We start from the raw sequence: 17,034 nt of genomic DNA, 5'->3' as shown, positions 1-17,034 counted from the left end.
CTGTGATTTCAATCAGCAGAAATCACTAAGTAAAGGGGGTCTGAGCTTAAAAAAATTTGGCAGGAGCCTTTTATCTTGTTCTGAACAGGATTAATGAAAGCAGAATGTGGAACTGGCTCCAGCACAGGTTCCTGCAGGCTGTTTCCACACCACCAGCCTCCCTGGATTACTCCCAGCATTTCCCTCTTTAAACCACCCTTGGTAAATGAGTTCTGCAAGTCCCATTAGGGGCAGCACATCCTCTGAGGACCAGCTCGAACTGCACAGTAGGATTCAGAGATGGAGAGACCATTCCTAATGCCTCAATGACATCATCCAAACCATTTCAACACCCTGCAATACCACTGAGGTAGAAAGTAAAGATAGGTTTCATATGAGCACAGGAATATCACCCATTGTGCAGTCAATGTGGGTTTTTTAAGAAGCTGTACCAGGATAAAGTTCATTGGAGAAGTTGGAGAAGTCGTGGTCTGTTTGAAGCACAAGGTAAAATGTATTTCATACCTGAGCTGCTCAAGGGCAAGATCAAATCCCTGCTTGGTACTGTGGTACCATCACAATGATGCTGCTGCTGCTCTGAGTGTGATGTGCCTCAGCTCACAGAACAGCACTGAGTGAAGTCAGCACCTCCTCCAGCTGCAGCTGCTGGGCAGCTGACAGCTCTGATCCTCACAATTCAGCCAAGCAGAAATTAGAGCACAAACGTACCCCAGAACAGAGCCTACCACTGCTATGTACAAGCCAGAGCCCTTCAAATTTTCTTATTATTAAAGGAAATAAGTTTACACAACCTCAGTATTAAAGTTTAATATCAAACAATTTGCTCAATGTTACCAATTTTCAATTACAAAACAGGGTCCAAAAAAATTCCACAAAATATGTTTAGGTGGCCGAACAGAGTTAAGTGTGTTCAGACCTCAAGGGTAAATATCCGTAACTTTTTGGTATAAATTATCTACAAAAACCTGGTATAAACAATATTCCAATCTCAGTATGGGTTCCACCTAGGATTAGAGCAATTTTCAGGGTGACATTCGGGTGTTAAAGTTCGTTGCCATTGACGCTTTGCTGCTGCTGCAGCCTGGCCTTGCGCAGCGCCTCCAGTTGCTTTGCTCTCAGCCACCTCTCCCTGGACAGCGTCGTCTGCCCCGCGCTGAGCGACAGAAACCTGGGGAGCACAGAGAGCCCGTCAGGAACAGCTCCTCAGAGCTGAGGAACCAGCACAGCCCACAGCCAGCTGCCTCTCAGCGTCCTGGGAGTGAGCGCAGCCAGGGAAGGCTTTGCCTGACTAAGGGGACAGGGCAGAGGAGATTCTGTCAGCCAGCTGCCTCTCAGCGTCCTGGGAGTGAGGGAGCACAGCATGAAAGCAGCCAGGGAAGGCTTGGCCTAACTAAGAGGAATGAGGCAGGGGAGATTCTGTCTGGCACAACTCAGTTAAGCTGCAGACCAAGTGCTGGCTCAGTCTGCAGCTTGCTGGGAAGCCCTGAGTGCTGACAGGAGCACCACACCCACCTGGCCACCAGCAGCATCTTGTGCAGGTCATCGGCCGTGACGCTCTCGGGGTTGTTCTTGCGCATTTCCACAAAGTCTTCTTCCACTGCCTGGAACAACACAGCGAGGAATTATGGAGCAAAGCACATCTCCAGGATGGATGAGCTGTCGGGGAGCTGAACACTGTAACAACCTTTAGATTTCAAAAGTTTCAACTCACTGCTGTCCAGCTGTGAGCCTGAGCAAAACCACGCTACTTCTCATCTTTGAAAAGAACCCATTTTCAAAATCAGTGTTAGAAAGGAGGTTCCATGTGCTGTTTCTTATCCATAATAATAATAATAAATCTTATTCATAATAATAAATTCAGTATATACTTTACAAATCCTTGAAGGCACAGTCAGGATGTGAAAACGCTTCTGTTTGGGTTTTGTAAAACTTAAAGGAGAATCACTGACAGGGAAAGTACAGTAACTGCCTACTAATGTGCTTTCTATCCAAACACACCACTGAAAACGTGTTAGGAAGTGTCCATACCTTGGTCACCTCATCAGATATGCTGTAGTCCAGCAGCCTCAACAAACTCAGGTAAATTCGGAATTTGTTCAGCACGGAGGGTAGCACTGCAGTGAGGAGGCTGCTCATGTACTCTTCCATGTTCGGGGGAATTATCTGAGGTTGTAAGTGGACTTGGCAGTCTGACTGAAAGAGAAATTCACATTTCATCTCTTTCCACATCCTACTGTTTTTTATCCCAAGACTAATTTACTCTAAAGCAGCAGAAGTCACTGTTTAGCAGAACTAAGATAAGACAATTCCTGAAACATTCCCCAGGTCACATTTTGAACAGCTCCTGACTCAATCAGGAGAGCAAAGGCTCAGTGAACAAAGCTGGAATGTCAGAGAGCAGATGTCTGCAGGCTCAGGCTACTGCAGGGAAATGCCACATCTGTGCCCATCGCCTCAGAACACACATGCCAGAGGGAGGCTGTGAGAGTGGCACATCTCTGCAGCTTCACCCGCCCTGGGTCCTTCACCACCTCACAGTCCCTGCTCAGAAGGGGAGGGAAGCTCCATCTCTGCTTTCCCAGCAGCAGGTTTCCGGCCACGAGGGAGAAGGCAGCAGCTACTGCCAGTGTCACCCCCTCCCTGGTCACAAGACACGTTTCCTGTCCCCACTTGTCCCTGGCAGGGCCTGCTCTGGCAGCAGCTGGCAGCTGCAGCTCCCCAGCAGAGCCTGGACACCCTTCCCATACCGGCAGGAGCGAGCGGCCCTCGGAAGTGATGAGAACATTAATGTTGCATGGGAATTCCATCCGGTGGTAATTGAAGTCATAATCCACCTTCTGCCAAGTGATCAGGTTACCCAGTGCTGTCACATTGTGGACACCTGCAAGAGCAAGAACAAACTCCCTGAGCACTGGGCCGAAACAAATGTCAGCCCTGATTTTTGTTTCCCATCTGTCTTTAAGGAGCAGCCAGCAGAAGGATTCCTGCAATTGTCCCGTTCCTTCTTGTGTTTGAGGTGTCTTCCAGACAGAGACAACCACTTCTTAACGTGAATTAAGATTAAGAATTCCTGATTTCAGGCCTAAACTTTGTCTGGCTTAGTACATGAGTTTATAGCTCGTGTTTTCATTGGCCTGACAAAGCCAGGTACCAATTTACAGAGAAACACCAAAAATAGAAATCTCTCCTCAAAAGCAGAAAAACACTACCAATTTAATTTTGCCAATTTTTTTTAATAGTACTCACTCACCTTACCTGGAATGAAGTTATTTAAAATATAAAATGTTAAAAGTTGGCAAATTAACTGGTTGACTCTTGGAATTCTCTCTTTCGAATATGAATGCGTACCTGACAAATTGAATTTCTCTCTGGCAGTTACTGCACCAAATGACAAAACTACTGTTACAGTTTTGCCTTTAAATACTTAGTAATAATTTATAGTATTGTAGATAAAGGCAAAGTTAGCAAAAAAAAAAAAAAAAAAAAAAGGAAATTTCTCCATTTGAAATTTCTAAGCTGTAGCTTGCAAGAGTTCCAAACCAACTAGTACATCTGAAAACACTCTTCTCTAGGGTTAAATTTTGTTCCCAATGTTGCTGTAAGAGATTAAACATTAACTTCTTTACTCTAAATTCAGTAGAAAATCATATCACATCAGCAAAAATAAAATTAACAAGCCTTTTTAAATGCAACTTTTAATACCTAAAATATTATTTTTAACTAAAAGCTGAGGATTTTTAGACATTACAGACAAACATCTTAGAAAACCTATAAACCAGCACAGCAAGAATTCTCTTTAAATGGGAGTTTATCATATTTTAGCTATTTTTTTGGAAACAGACAATGCAGAGCTTGTTACTACTTTTACTGTTTTCTTTAGTAAAATTTTGTTGCTTTACTAAAGCTGAGTAACAAGAAATACTGAAAACTCACAAGCAATTGAATAATTTCAATTAGCAATTTTTAGGAGCAGTAATCAAAACAACCAAAGCAGCTTTCTCAAGACAGCATTTTTATTTTAACATTACGTTACTTGCAGTGATTTCCTGATGTTGTTTCATATAATCTCCTGAGTTGGAAGGGACCCACAAGGATCACTGGGCTCCAACTCCTGGCCTTGCACAGGACAGCCCCAGGACTCACCAAAGACACCTGTACTATGCATTCTCCAGGTATTGAGGTTTTAATATGTAACTCTGCTGTTTTATGTGAATTAAAATTAAATTAATTTCTGAAGCTCTGCTGAAAGCGGGCTACACAGTGCTACATCAGCTTGTAAGATAGAATCCCCACTATTTTTAACACAGTAATAGTCTCTTTTCTCCAGTTTTTAGCTGTGTTCTCAGGGATGGTTTCCAAGTATACAGTAAAAGTGTAGAGCATAAGGCATCAGCATATGCTTTGCCCACTTCATGCACTATCACAGGAAACTGAAAGGCCACTCTAATGAATCAGAGTTATTTTGGTAATTAAGAGTATTCCCAATTTGTCTTAAGTTGGCTGCAGGAAGCTGCTTCAAGGCAATGAAACAGGATGTAGAAACCACAACCAGTTTTGCAATAGACCCCTTACCGGAGGGACACGATTGTCACCACTGCTGTAAAACACAGCAGCTGTGAACCTCCCAAAGGAGATCAGAGACCCCAACAGCCGTGTACCTGCTGTGTCCAGCTGTCCCTGCTCCAGCTGGGTCTCATCTATGACCAGGGAGGTGTTGCTGGCCAGCTGCAGCAGCCCGCTGACCAGGCGATTGGCCGTGTAGTCCTTGTGCGGGATGAAGCGCGACTGGTTCATGCTCTCGATGCTCATGCGGAGGTGGTAGGACTGCAAGGAGAAATCCATCAGCACCTGTGCTGTCCTGTCCTGCAGCTGCCCCAGGGAATGCACAGTGCAACAAAACCTGCCACTGCAACACTTCATCCCAAATATCCAAATGCTGTATACTTAAAAATTTCCCTAAGGATAATATCGCTGTTAAGAATTCCTACCACCTGTTCTGCACACCTAGGATGAGCTCAATAACAAATGATTTATTGCAGCAATGCTGCTGGTGTGACCCCAAACTGAATTTCTGTGGCTTTTCTGCAGAGCAGTATCCACAAACTTCAGTAAGCCCTAATAACATCAGAATTAAATGACCCAAACATCTAAATATATCAACCCAGAAAGACCAGATAAAGCACGCAGCATCTGCCTGTCAGTTCAATACCTCTGAGGAGAGGATTTCACTCCATACTCATCCTAGATGATGAGGTACAGACTCCACCACACAGGCCAGGACATCTCTATTGCCACCTGCTCTGTCAATGGGGAGCAGGAGAGCATTCCATCAGGCTGCCCTGAGGCAGTGAGAGCCCCCCCGAGCCCGCCCTGCAGTGCTTACGGCCGGCACCAGCTGCTGGATGAGGCGGTACAGGTGCTCCGTGAAGGCGCTGCTCCGCGGACAGCCGCTCAGGTTGACGGTGAATTTCCCCAGAGGAAGCACGTCCCGTCTGGCATAACTGCACCAAAACCAGCACAGGTTAGGCAAACCTGGCCAGCACTGGCTACAGGTGTCATTCAGCTTGGGCATGTGTGGTGTCTCTGACAGCCAGCAAGATTTCAGAACACACACCCCAAAATCAGCCAGCTCTGCTTCCTCCCTTCTGCAGTGCCCAAGGGGCTGAGCCAGGCTGGAGCTGCTGCTCAAGGCTTTGCAGCACCACACAAAAGCAGCAATTTACAGTGCTTGGCATCCTGCAGTGGCCTTCCAGACGTTCTGTTCTCCTTGTACTCTGTTGTTACTCAGTGAACACACTTCATTCTTTTCCTTTCTGGTGCCCAATCTCAGCTTCCCTCCTTATCACACTTGTTCATCTCCTTTACCTGCCCTCAGCTTTCCTCTCCCTCTTCTCACTGTGTATCTTCTCCCCATTCTTGACAACTCTCAACCTTTTTGTGATACCAGCTAAGAGAGAAAATACATTCTAGTATAAGTGTTGGAACATTCACAGTCCCACTAAAAAGAATGAAAACAGAACCCATTTTGATTTTGAAGACTAAAATGACTGAACTTGTGCCTGACAACTATCATGTCTGAAGTTTCACACTTAAAATTTTAATGAGTCAAAGGATGCTGCTCTTTCACCCAGAGATAGTTTAAATCAACATAAGAATAAATCTCTATCACATGCTGAACAGGTCACTTGAATTTACCATTAAAGAGGTTTACATTTAATGAATAAGTTCCCAGAATGTACATTTCAGTACCATGCAGTACCTAAGCAATAATTCCTGCAGTCAGGAAATGCTCTCTTTGGGAAGCCAGTGGCACGTCCTACTCATTAGAAGAAGCCAGAGGCAGAAAGATGTTTCCATACCTCTGTTTAAACTTTTTGGGGATTTTGTCAGCTCTCAAAGCTGAAAAGATACACTGCCACAAAGCTGGTCTTTTATCAATATTTACTGTTATTTCAGACACTGAAATCTGCCTTTGTGTCCATTGTGACAGGACAACTCTACGTGGACAATGTACTACTGAAATAAGTTTTATTTCAGCTATTCCTGCCATTTATTTCCAGACTGGTGAAGAACTCCGTAGAAGGAGGTTCATTTTAAATGATAAATACATGAACTCTCAGCACACATGTAAATACTTACACTGTAGAAATGAGATGCAATATCAGGTACTCAGCAGCCAAACTGTCTCCCAAGAGGGCATGGGTGAGGAACCCCAGCAACTCTGCTCTCACTGGTGACAGCTCAGACATGAAATTAGAAACAACTGGCAAAAGAGCAGAAGACAAAGGTCAGAAAATGTTCTTGTTTCTCACCCTCTTCCCTCTATATAAATCTGACTTTCTGTCACAGTTTGATGAAGAAAAATGTTTATTCCAAAGCAGTCTAGAAAATAAACAAATGTTCATTGGTTTTTCTAACTGGCTTTGGATAACCTGAATCACTCAACACTTCTTTGGAAATATTTTTTTTTTTTAAAAATTAGATATTCTGTAATGCATTTGCAGCAGCCTATAAAGTGTAGAGCCAAATGTCTAAAATCCATAGCTGCTCCATTTTGTATTAAAGGCAGAAAAAATCTCTTACATATTGCTCAGAACAAGCAATACAAAGCATTTAAGGAAGAAAGTTATAAATATCAGAAGTGGGGGAGCAATAATTCAATAAAAAAAATAACAGGCAAACAAGGAATAGCACTGTTGCTTCAAAGCAGAATTGCCTTATTTTGTGCACAGTATTAGGAGTCCCTATATTATCAGTATATTTCTTATTTCCAGTATCACACTAAATTGGAAATCTAATTTTCTAGCAATTCACAACTCCATTTGAAAACATATCAAATCTTATGGCTGAACAACTTGGTAAAATCCTTGGGCACGTAGAATGCAAAACCAAATTCCACATAAATCACTTTTATTTCCGCCAGATAAAAACATAAGCATCACATAAACACAAACATCTGGTTCTTCCATTTAACGAGGTTTAAATTCAAACCTTGCTGTTTGTATTTACTTTGAGCACAGCAGTATTTGTTCAGATGTCCTGGGAAGTGCCCAGAGTTCAGACACTCACAGGTTTTACTCTCCTCTTCGTTAAGGCAAGCAGGCAGCAAGGGGTTGATGTGTTGCAATTTCTGTGCCAAAATGACGTGGATCCTGGGCACCAGGGAGGCCGGGGGGCTGTGCACTCTCTGCTCCTCTGCCGTGTCCATGCTCTCCACGGGATCCAGGGTTGAGCTGTCCCTGCAGAGAGGGCACAGCACAGGGCACTTCAAACATTCCACAAACATTCCTGGAACTGCTCTCCCTCCGACCCAGAGCGCTGGAGCCAGGCCAAGAACAGAACAAACAACATCCGATCCGGCTCCTGGTGACTCCTCCCACACCCAAAAGATCTTTAGGATCTTTACAAACACCATAAATACTGAATCACAATTACATAATGACATATTCACACCAAAGCAGGCTTGACCCAAAATTTCTGGCTTCTACTATTTTCAGAAAATAATCAAGTCACATTTTTCTGGAGGAAAAAAAAACAAACAATCCAACAAAAATCCCATAAAACCAAACCCCACAAACATAACCACATTTATTATTTGCTGCACCATTTAATAGGCTGTAGCTTCTAGTAAAATATTGCACACTGTTCTGTCCAGCCTGTACTGAGTGAAGTCTAAACAGCAGCTTAAAAAAAAATAAGGTCATTTATTACATTTGTCTCTGTCTGCACATGTGGGATTTTCATATCCCACCAGGCTCTGGAGTCTGACAAACTTTCTAGACAGTCACATCACAGCTCTGTCACTGGCTGAGTAAAAAACTGTGAATAAATAAATCCTAATGTACCTCTGCTGGAACCTGGAGGTATTACCTCTTAATTTAAGAGTTCAGATACATAAGGTTTGCTTTCCTCACAGGTGTCTTACAAAAACTCTTCCAGGTGGTTTTCATTTTTCATTTTCATTTTTAGAAAGTAAAATCCCCAAAGTGACTCTATCAGAGTTTAGCACAAATTTCATCTTCTTGTACTGGTTTTAGAAGCTGTCAGGCTTTATAACTCCAAAGCCACTTCAGCAGTTCACCCACACACTATCCACTCTTTCCATTAAAAGAGTTTTCTTCTGTTCGCATTCAAAATATTGCTAAATGCCACCATTTTGTCTTCTTGTTCCAGAATGACACAGGAAAAAAACCCACAAGCACCCGTGACAGAGCAACTGAGCTGTCAGTCTGGGATTAGCTGTCACACAGATGATAACAAAAAGCAGCTGACCAGGCTGAGTTAATTTTTAAGAAGTTGGCACTATAAAGGATTCACATTGCACTCTGGGTATTGTACTTGCCAGACAGATAAACAAACTCACCAACAGAAATGATTCAGAGTGCAATGGTTCAAGATGTCAGCAGTAGTTGTGTTGATTTGGTCAAGAGTTTTATTTTGAAAATTGATTTCTTGCAGCCGAAATTATTTTGTGTTTTGTCAGGCAAGGAATTGTAGAACAGCAGATGAAATGAGAAGTTTTATCAGTGGATTAACAAGATGAGATACCTTAATTGATGAAATATCAACCATTTTTTACTCATTTTGGTCACTATGCAGACATGCCAACTTTTTTTTTAATATTGTTCAGAAATGTTTACATTTCTGGTAACAACCTTCATGGACTTTGAGACTACTTCAAAAGGACATTTAATAATTTTAACACTTCTTTTAAAGCCCTGTTCACTATTCACTGAAAGTTTAGTACACATGAAAGAGTATAAAATATTTAGCTGTAGAAGCATTTTCTGCTTTACAGACTGTACAACAACCTAAAAAAAGATGCACTGGGTATCCAAGGATATGGATGTACCAGAGCACATTGGGCTTCAGTTTCCAGGATGCAGGATGTAACACTTTCCTCATCAAGCTATTTTAAAGCAACAAAATTCACTTCTTAAGCATAATTATCACGTATTTACACATTTCCTTATCTGCTCAATAAAAAACCTGCATTTCAGGGCAGCCTTACCTCTCTTCACTGTTCACTATGCTCAGCACGGGGTCCACAGACAGAACACCAAACACCTCCAGCACATCATTGACTTTGAAGCTCTCCCAGTTCTCGTAGACCTGCCCCAAACAGAAAATAAAATGCAGAGGCAGATGGGCCACGTGCAGGACAGCAGAAAAACACAAAGAAAACTCAGGAGACTCCACTGTGGACTGAGAACAGGCTGAGTGAAGGTCTACCCTGCCCTCGGTGCCAGTAATCTTACACTGCAAAAGGGAGTTTCTGTGACTCCATGCTCTTTCTACTTTCATCCTTTGCCACTCAAGTGTAAACAATTGTATTCTACTCTGATTCATCAAGATTTACTGAATAAGAGAGAAGTCAATATAGCAACAGCAGAGAAATTTTGAGTTGAAGTTTCATAATAATGTAGCATAGCAGTGAATCAAGGACTATTTCAAATTCAATATACAAACAATGTCGTTTATGTAGTTTATTGGTTTTCCAGTTTGGTTTTTCCCAGCTGTTTTTCAATTAGAGGAGATACCCTAAAAGAAAAATACCAGGGCTCAATACCAGCTACACCCTCAAGCATCTAATACTGGAACCTTTTTTGTTTTTAAACTAAAAGGGGTGAGAAGGTGCAACCTCTGATAAATGCTGCTGAAGGATTCCAGCAATTCAAATGCAGCACTCAAGAAGAGAAACACTGTGTTAGTGAAGAGAAAGAATGTAATTATCACTAGAAACAAAATTATGGACTTGAGACACAAATTCTGTGCCCACAAACCACTGCTAGGCTGATTCTGTCTGCCTGATTGATCACCTCTCCTGTCTCTTACCTTTACAAGACAAGCTGGTCCCTTCTCTCCTGGCAAGGGAAAATTTAGGTCAAGTGGAGGGGAGCAGTTGGGAGAAATGACATGATGACCTGCTGAAGCTTCTGTTTCTAATCTCTTTGGCTCCACACATCCATGGATATCACCTCCACTGCCTGAAAAACACAGGATTTGCAGGCTTTTTAAACAGAAGTGCAGAACTGAACAGTGAGCAATACGGAATAAAACTAATTTAACAAGACATCTGAGACAAGCATATTTAATAATGCGATATACTTGAAAGAATATACTCTTAATATGAGAAGCCTCACAAGTGCATATTTAATGTAATCATGTTAAGTGTGAGAGAGAGTGCTGGCAAAGAACTATGTGTCTTGGAAACACAAATACAGCCAGAAATCTGATTTTCAAAATGCAGTGTTTAAACCAGGGGAATGATTTTTTCCTACAGCCCATAGGACTACAAAGGTAGTATTTTTCTGCACTTCACATTTAAAAAAACATGAAGTCGGAATATGCATAAAAACCAGTTTATATTAAAAATCTCTGTAGTTTGTCAGCAAGACATACAACACACATGTAACACTGCAGGCTCTCCCACACTCCTTCAAATCAAACCACTGACTTCAACAAAGCCTCCATATCATAAAGGCTGCAACAACACCAATAATTAAAACAGCTGCAAATATTTCAGTTTCTAGCACTGATCTTTTGCCAAATCCTGGGAAGACATCAGAACAACCATTCATCAGCAGCAGCTCTTACCCATGTGCTGCTCCTTCTGTTTGCAGGGATGCAGATCCATGTCCTCATCCTCCTCATAGCTCCTCTTGTGGCGGCTGGGGGTGTAGGAGGTGGAAGGGCTCACTCGGGCTTGGCTGGCGCTGACGTACGCCTGGGACGGCGGGTTAAGGAAGCCACGGACTGAGCAGAGAAAACTCAGCCACACTAAGGTTTAGTTGGGATTTTTTAAACAGAATCCTCATCTTAACATGCTCAGCTATAGGTGTTTTATAGGAGATTCTCGCTGTCTAACTGTCCTGCTGTAGAAAATGCCAATGGCTCAGTTGAAGTTTCTCTTTTCCTACGCATTTGCAACTAGAAATTAACAGAAATTTTCAAGACTCTCCCAAGCAAAAATGTCTACTAAATCAAACAAATGCTCCTAAATTCATTTGCATCCTCTCTGTGCATATCACACACCATCAACTTTCTGTCTCTTTCTACACTTATCACCTCTCCAGATCCACTAAAAAAAAAACACAACAAATTTTAAATAAACTTATCTCCTTAAATCTAATTAATTAGCTGGTGATCACTGATTGTATAACAAAACACTGTCTCAGTCAAAAAAGATATTTCTTTCACCCATGCTGATTCACCAGGCACTGGAACACAGTAGAAAGTCTGTCTCTCCAAGGTGACTGTTTGTGAGGAGTTCAAATCAATTTCCTGCTGAGGCTGGAATCCCAAGAGAAATTTTGTTAAAAATCTGATTACTGTTTGTTTTCTTTATTTAAACTAACCCCACAGATTCAGTTACTCAGCCAGAAGTTACAATTAACATGCAAGACTACATAACTCAAGAAAAAGTGAATATATAATATTTTGATTCAAATTGCACTGTACTACCAAAAGTAACTTTTCCATAGCAGACAATTTCAAGGTCATGGGCACTCCCCCCTCCACTCAACCAAACCAAATTTTAAATACAACAGAAACAGCTGGAAGCCTGCTGAAATTAGAATGCCAGTGAGCAGTTATGAATACTCCGCTTTCCAAACCAAAGATTAATTTTCCATTTAAAGCAGTATCGTCAGGAATCCACTGCCAAGTACCAAAGAAGCTCTGTCACACTTATAAAACTGCAACTTTCCATCCAATATTTCTTCTCTAAGTTTACATAATTGATATCACTTACCCCACATTCTGCCACATCTCTGTATTTACCGAAATGCAAAACCTGTCAAGAGGGAGAAGGCAATGCAATCATTCTGTTTCTGACAGCATCCTGAACATGAATCACACCAAAATCACAGCAGTCCAAAGTCCCTCACAGACATCATTTTCTACTCCTCAACAGAAATGTAACAGGTTATGTTTTGCTGATGCCACTGGGGCTGGACACAGTTACTCTCAGTGTCCAGGCTCCATAGATTTAACTCAAAAAACAGAGAAATACAAAGACCACAATGAGCAAAGTGACAAACATCTGCTAAAACAGTAAGTCAGTATTTCACTTACACGTGCATTTGTGTTTGGGTCAACTGTTTCATACACTCCCATGTAAAACTCAGGATCAAACATATCTTGAACCATGCAGCGGAATTTCACCAGGCTGTTGGGTTTTAGGTAATGTACAGGAACATCATTCAGTGATGGAACCTGGGAAAAAAGAGATGTATATATAGGTAAAGGTATATATTGAGCAGTGCTCTGAAGTAAGCCAAAACCAGCACAAAAACTTAATTCTCTGAACATCCAGTATATCCTCCTCCTCAAAATATACAGCATACTTAATATTTTCTGAGTGCATCTCTCACCCTAATCTAAGCAGGTAGAAAATGTAGCTACCACAACACCTTTCTGCAATGGCTGTTACAGATAATTGTTACAATTCTCAGGCACTTAACAGTTCCCAAATTCTTCCAGTCCCAATACTGGACTACAAAAGAAGTGGTTATAGGTCACTGGAACTGTATGAAAACTGTACAACATTTGAAACCAACTTTTAAATTTTAGAACTATTGCAGCTGCAGGATTAAACAGAATTTATCACTTATTTCTGCTTAACAGCCCTTCCACCATGTGCTGTGTACCAGTACTTCCACTGGTACTATGAATTGCATGCACATTTTCTTATAACAAAAGGTTCTGGAAAACCTGTATGTTAATTTCCAAGGCCACATTGGGGAAGTCTTTTACACAGTTTTACATGACAATGGGAAAATAGAAAGGAAAAAATCAATGCCTAAGCACGTGGTATAACTTCAAAGAACGAGACTTGCAATATGAATTGAGTTTTCTAAATTTGAAATAAAATCTTTGTTGAAAAAGCCCACATCCAACATTAAAATGCAACAAAACCTGTAAGTTTGTATAAAATATCTATAGGAAGTGGCATTTTAACAAAAGTATATCCCCTCATGGTTTTCTTGAGTAAGAAAATATGATTTCCATTCACTCTGATGTTACAAATTTTACTCAATTTTGCCATTTATGCTTTAAGCTACCATTTAATACTAAACACAGAACACTTTCACTGACTGAGAAAGAAAACAAATAATTTTCACCTGTTTTTAGTCATAAGTAGAACAGATTTCATATGAAAGTTTCTAATCCCCTTATCAGTCCTACTATGTTATTTCTGCTACAGCCTTTTAGAAAAGTACCAGCTTTTGAACTCAACCGTGCACATTTTATTTTTAAAACCTAAAGCACAGCTTCCCTGCTAAACTGCACAAACCAGGCAAAGCACAGTTTTAGTAGGAAAAGCATTTTTTCCTTAAAACCTGAAGGTTTTATTCAACCCACACAAGTTTGCAGCATCGTGATAACAGCTCCTGAGAGAAGAGGTTTATAAGCAGCAGCTGAGAAGCTCGTGGTGCACACCGAGGAGTCACACTTCCCCAAAAATGACAATATTTGTCATCTCCTGCCATCTACTGACTGTGCTAGAGAGCGGCAGCACCCACAGTGACACCCTGGGGAAGGAGGGTGCTGGAGGGGATGGATGGGCTGGGATCTCCCATCCTGGCTTTGCACTCGGGTTAAAGCAGCCGAGGGGTGAATTCCACACCCCAAAGCTGGGTCTGAAATGCGTCCTTAGCACGAACAGACAGCACTTATCAACAGCGAGCCACTGCAATAAAATGTAAAAAACAATGGAGCTTAAGAAAAAGTGTAACTCGAAAAGAATAAAACACTCTTACCCAGTTAGTAGCATTATTTTCTTTTAATTTCTCCTTGAAGTATTCGGTTACCTTCTTCTCCCAATCAGAATTTGGAACATTTTGGGCTACAAAAACCAACACATTTATGTGTCTATTAGCACCACCACCACCACAAGAGACTCTCAATCAGCACTCTCCCCCCATATCAAACAAACTCGACTTTCACTTCTATTTTAGGGAAGTACGCGCTTCTCAGACTAATTTATTCCCCTTGCAATTCATTGACTTCCCATTTCAAACCCTTTCAGGCCAACCAAGAAGCACAGAGCCATTCCTGGAAGCGAGAGAAAGCTCTGCAACACCCCCGTGGGAAAAGGCAGGAACCGAGGCAACACTTTCCGCGCTGTGTCGGCTGGGGAAAGTTTTATTTCGGTATTCTTTTAGTTAAGATCAAGCCCAACACGGAAGCAGCCGCGGCTGATAGCGCTGGTAACATCAGCCCCGCTCGGCAGCGCGCAGACAGCACGCGTTGTTGCCGGAACACGGAGATACATGAAATACACGGAACACACGCTGTATACAAGATATACAGGATATAAAGCAGATACATAAGACACGGAGCCGGCCCCGCCGCTCCCCCGCCACCACCCCGCGAGGGAAAGCGCGGTCCGGTTCCGGCGCCCTCAGGGCGCTCCCGCTGCCGCCCCGGGGCCGCGGGCCCCGCCTCACCGAAGATGCCCTGCACGATGCTCAGAGGGCTGTTCAGCCAGTCGCCCACGCACGGCATGGCGGGGTCGCGCCTCGCCGCGGGGCTGCCGGCACCCTGCGGCCGCCGAGTCCCGCTCGCCAGCCCAGCGCGGGGCCCGCCGCCGCTTCCTCCTCCTCCTCTTCCTGCGGGAATGGCGGCCGGGCCCGCCTCCCGCCCCTCACGGCTGCGCGCGGCCGCCGCCGCCATCTTGGCTGAGGGCGGAAGGGGCCGGGGCAGGGACGTGGCCGGGGCGCGGCTATGGCGGCGGCGAAGCCCGGGGGAGGCACCGGCACCAACCTGCTCTTCTCGTCCTCCGCCACCGAGTTCAGCTTCAACGTGCCCTTCATCCCCGTCAGCCAAGCGCCGGCCGCGCCGCCCGGGCCCGCGCTGCTGCCCGCCGGTACGGACATAGGGAGACATGGAGGGAGGGCAGCCGGGAGCGCAGGGGATGTGCGGGGTCCCGCCGGGTCCCGCCGCCGCCGGGAAGGGGCGGTGGGGCCGGGGGAGCCCCCAGAGCCGAGCCCGGACTCCAGGGAGGGCTGCGGGCCTGGGGGGCCCGGTACGTGTGGGCTGGACCCGGCGCTGGGGCTCCCCGAGCCGGGTGTCTCTGGTGGTGCCTCAGCAGAGACGCTGCTCGGGATTACATTTTCCGCTTTCCGGCACTAAATTTTTTCTACTTCCCCCTACTTATTGGTTGTGTGTGTGGATTTTAGCGCTGTGTCTAAGGACGGGCGCTGATCATCGCGCTCCCAGCTCAATGACGCGTCAGTGCTTCCATTCAGCGTGTACTTAATGATTTCGCGTTTTTTAAGCCCTTCTCTCATATTATCTTCTGTTTTCCCGGTTTGAAAATAGCACGTTAAGCAGCCACCTTAGATATCCTTGCTAATTTAATCCTGGTTCTAATATCCTTTTCTCCTAAAGCTTTAATGGTGTTCCCAACACATGTGCGTGCAACTTAAAATCTGATGCTCAGGCAGTTTCAGGTAAAGGAATGGATTTTTCTGGGAATGTGTCCAGTCAGAGATTAGAGCTCAAAACATTCAAAGTGCATCTAGAAACCAGGTATTTTAAATTTTACTGTATTGTATATGTTGGGATTGGACTAATGACCTTTGAAGGTCCCATTTAACCCAAACTATTCTGTGCTGAGTTTTCAAGGCTTCATTTCCACATTATTGTATCCTGGCTAAAATAAGTATTAATATAGCTGGAAATCAGTGCAGTGCTTCTCTGCAGATTTAATAAAATGTTTGTCAAGTATGACTTGGGAAGTTTTTTAGATCAACTACATTTTTTGGGTAGGAGGAATAAAAGCATTACAAATTACTCCTACTTACTTTTGGTATCTAGATAATTGATCTGATTCCATTGTGCAATCTTCATAGTTTTTCTTTCATGCAAGTATACATTAATTTTTCATTAAGAAAATAAAGTAATTTTAAAGTGATCTGGCTACTAGCTTTACACAAATGACTGTCCTGGCAATTTTCTGAACATTTTGAAGCCAGCTGGGGATAAAATCTGATGGGATTTGATTAATGTGGTGAATTTCATGCTCTCCGTGTGACTTAAAATTTGATCAGGTGAGGATTCATGTTTTTGTAGCTGGAGTGAATTTCAGTGTCAGAGGTTGTGCCACGTTCTGTGTCAGTCCAAGTAAGGCCCATATCCTGTTAAATGTTCTATTTCCACAGTCAAGCCTACTCACCATTTGCCCAGCCAGGTGTAGTTGGGATCTTCTTGCTGTGTAGAATATTTTGTATTTGGAATCATAACTTTAAGTTGTGTAAAATGTAATGAGAGTCAATCCAGGGATTTGTTTGAAGCCTGACAGCTGACATTAGAGAGCTGTGTGCAGTCATTCATTTGTTCATCTGTCTCCAAAAGTGAGTAGTCAGTGGTTTGAGCTATGCAGTTGGACAATAAGATGCATTTTCTGGCTCAGGTGTGGGTGATGTAACCAATATATTTACTGTAGGTGAAGAGTGTTCCCAGTGAGGACGTGCACTGATGTCACTTGTGGCTGTCTGGTGACAGTCTGTGAATGAGAAAGTTCTG

At 43.2% G+C, this 17,034-nt stretch overlaps 2 protein-coding genes across 4 annotated transcripts in view; one reads left to right on the top strand and one right to left on the bottom strand.

Annotated features, from left to right (window-relative positions):
• Window positions 1-792: 792 nt before the first annotated feature.
• On the bottom strand, window positions 793-15,409 carry MCMBP (minichromosome maintenance complex binding protein). Of its 3 annotated transcripts, none has more exons than XM_063405195.1 (16): window positions 15,271-15,409; window positions 14,265-14,350; window positions 12,577-12,717; window positions 12,254-12,295; window positions 11,692-11,793; window positions 11,098-11,227; window positions 10,336-10,487; window positions 9,512-9,612; window positions 7,570-7,739; window positions 6,640-6,763; window positions 5,384-5,501; window positions 4,659-4,824; window positions 2,748-2,881; window positions 2,029-2,193; window positions 1,513-1,601; window positions 793-1,168 (listed from the first exon to the last, which is right to left on the bottom strand). In XM_063405195.1, exons 3-16 carry the CDS (start codon window positions 12,649-12,651, stop codon window positions 1,042-1,044), a joined length of 1,695 nt encoding a protein of 564 aa, XP_063261265.1. In that variant the 5' UTR covers window positions 12,652-12,717; window positions 14,265-14,350; window positions 15,271-15,409; the 3' UTR covers window positions 793-1,041. The 3 variants fall into 3 exon arrangements, with proteins under 3 accessions (XP_063261265.1, XP_063261263.1, XP_063261264.1); XM_063405193.1 differs by lacking the exon at window positions 15,271-15,409 and adding an exon at window positions 14,955-15,131; XM_063405194.1 differs by lacking the exon at window positions 15,271-15,409 and adding an exon at window positions 14,955-15,131 and having other exon boundaries at window positions 11,098-11,221.
• SEC23IP (SEC23 interacting protein) overlaps window positions 15,175-17,034 on the top strand; it is a 21,407-nt gene continuing 19,547 nt past the window's right edge. Inside the window, exon 1 of the mRNA XM_063405192.1 lies at window positions 15,175-15,373. Coding sequence (XP_063261262.1) covers window positions 15,232-15,373 — 142 coding nt within the window. The 5' untranslated portion in view covers window positions 15,175-15,231. The remainder of the gene's footprint in view (window positions 15,374-17,034) is intronic.

This window comes from Prinia subflava, chromosome 9 (genome assembly GCF_021018805.1).
Source record: "Prinia subflava isolate CZ2003 ecotype Zambia chromosome 9, Cam_Psub_1.2, whole genome shotgun sequence".
NCBI lineage: Eukaryota > Metazoa > Chordata > Aves > Passeriformes > Cisticolidae > Prinia > Prinia subflava.
The sequence above is the reverse complement of the archived record's forward strand: the minus strand, read 5'-3'. Positions and strand labels throughout refer to the sequence as shown.

Coding starts and splice junctions, on each gene's coding strand:
- MCMBP (XM_063405193.1), bottom strand. CDS start 15,012: ATGCCGTGCGTGGGCGACTGGCTGAACAGCCCTCTGAGCATCGTGCAG. Junction 6,764..7,569: donor CGAAGAGGAGAGTAAAACCT/GTGAGTGTCTGA, acceptor CTCTTTTGCCAG/TTGTTTCTAATTTCATGTCT. Junction 5,502..6,639: donor TTGCATCTCATTTCTACAGT/GTAAGTATTTAC, acceptor GTTTTGGTGCAG/TTATGCCAGACGGGACGTGC.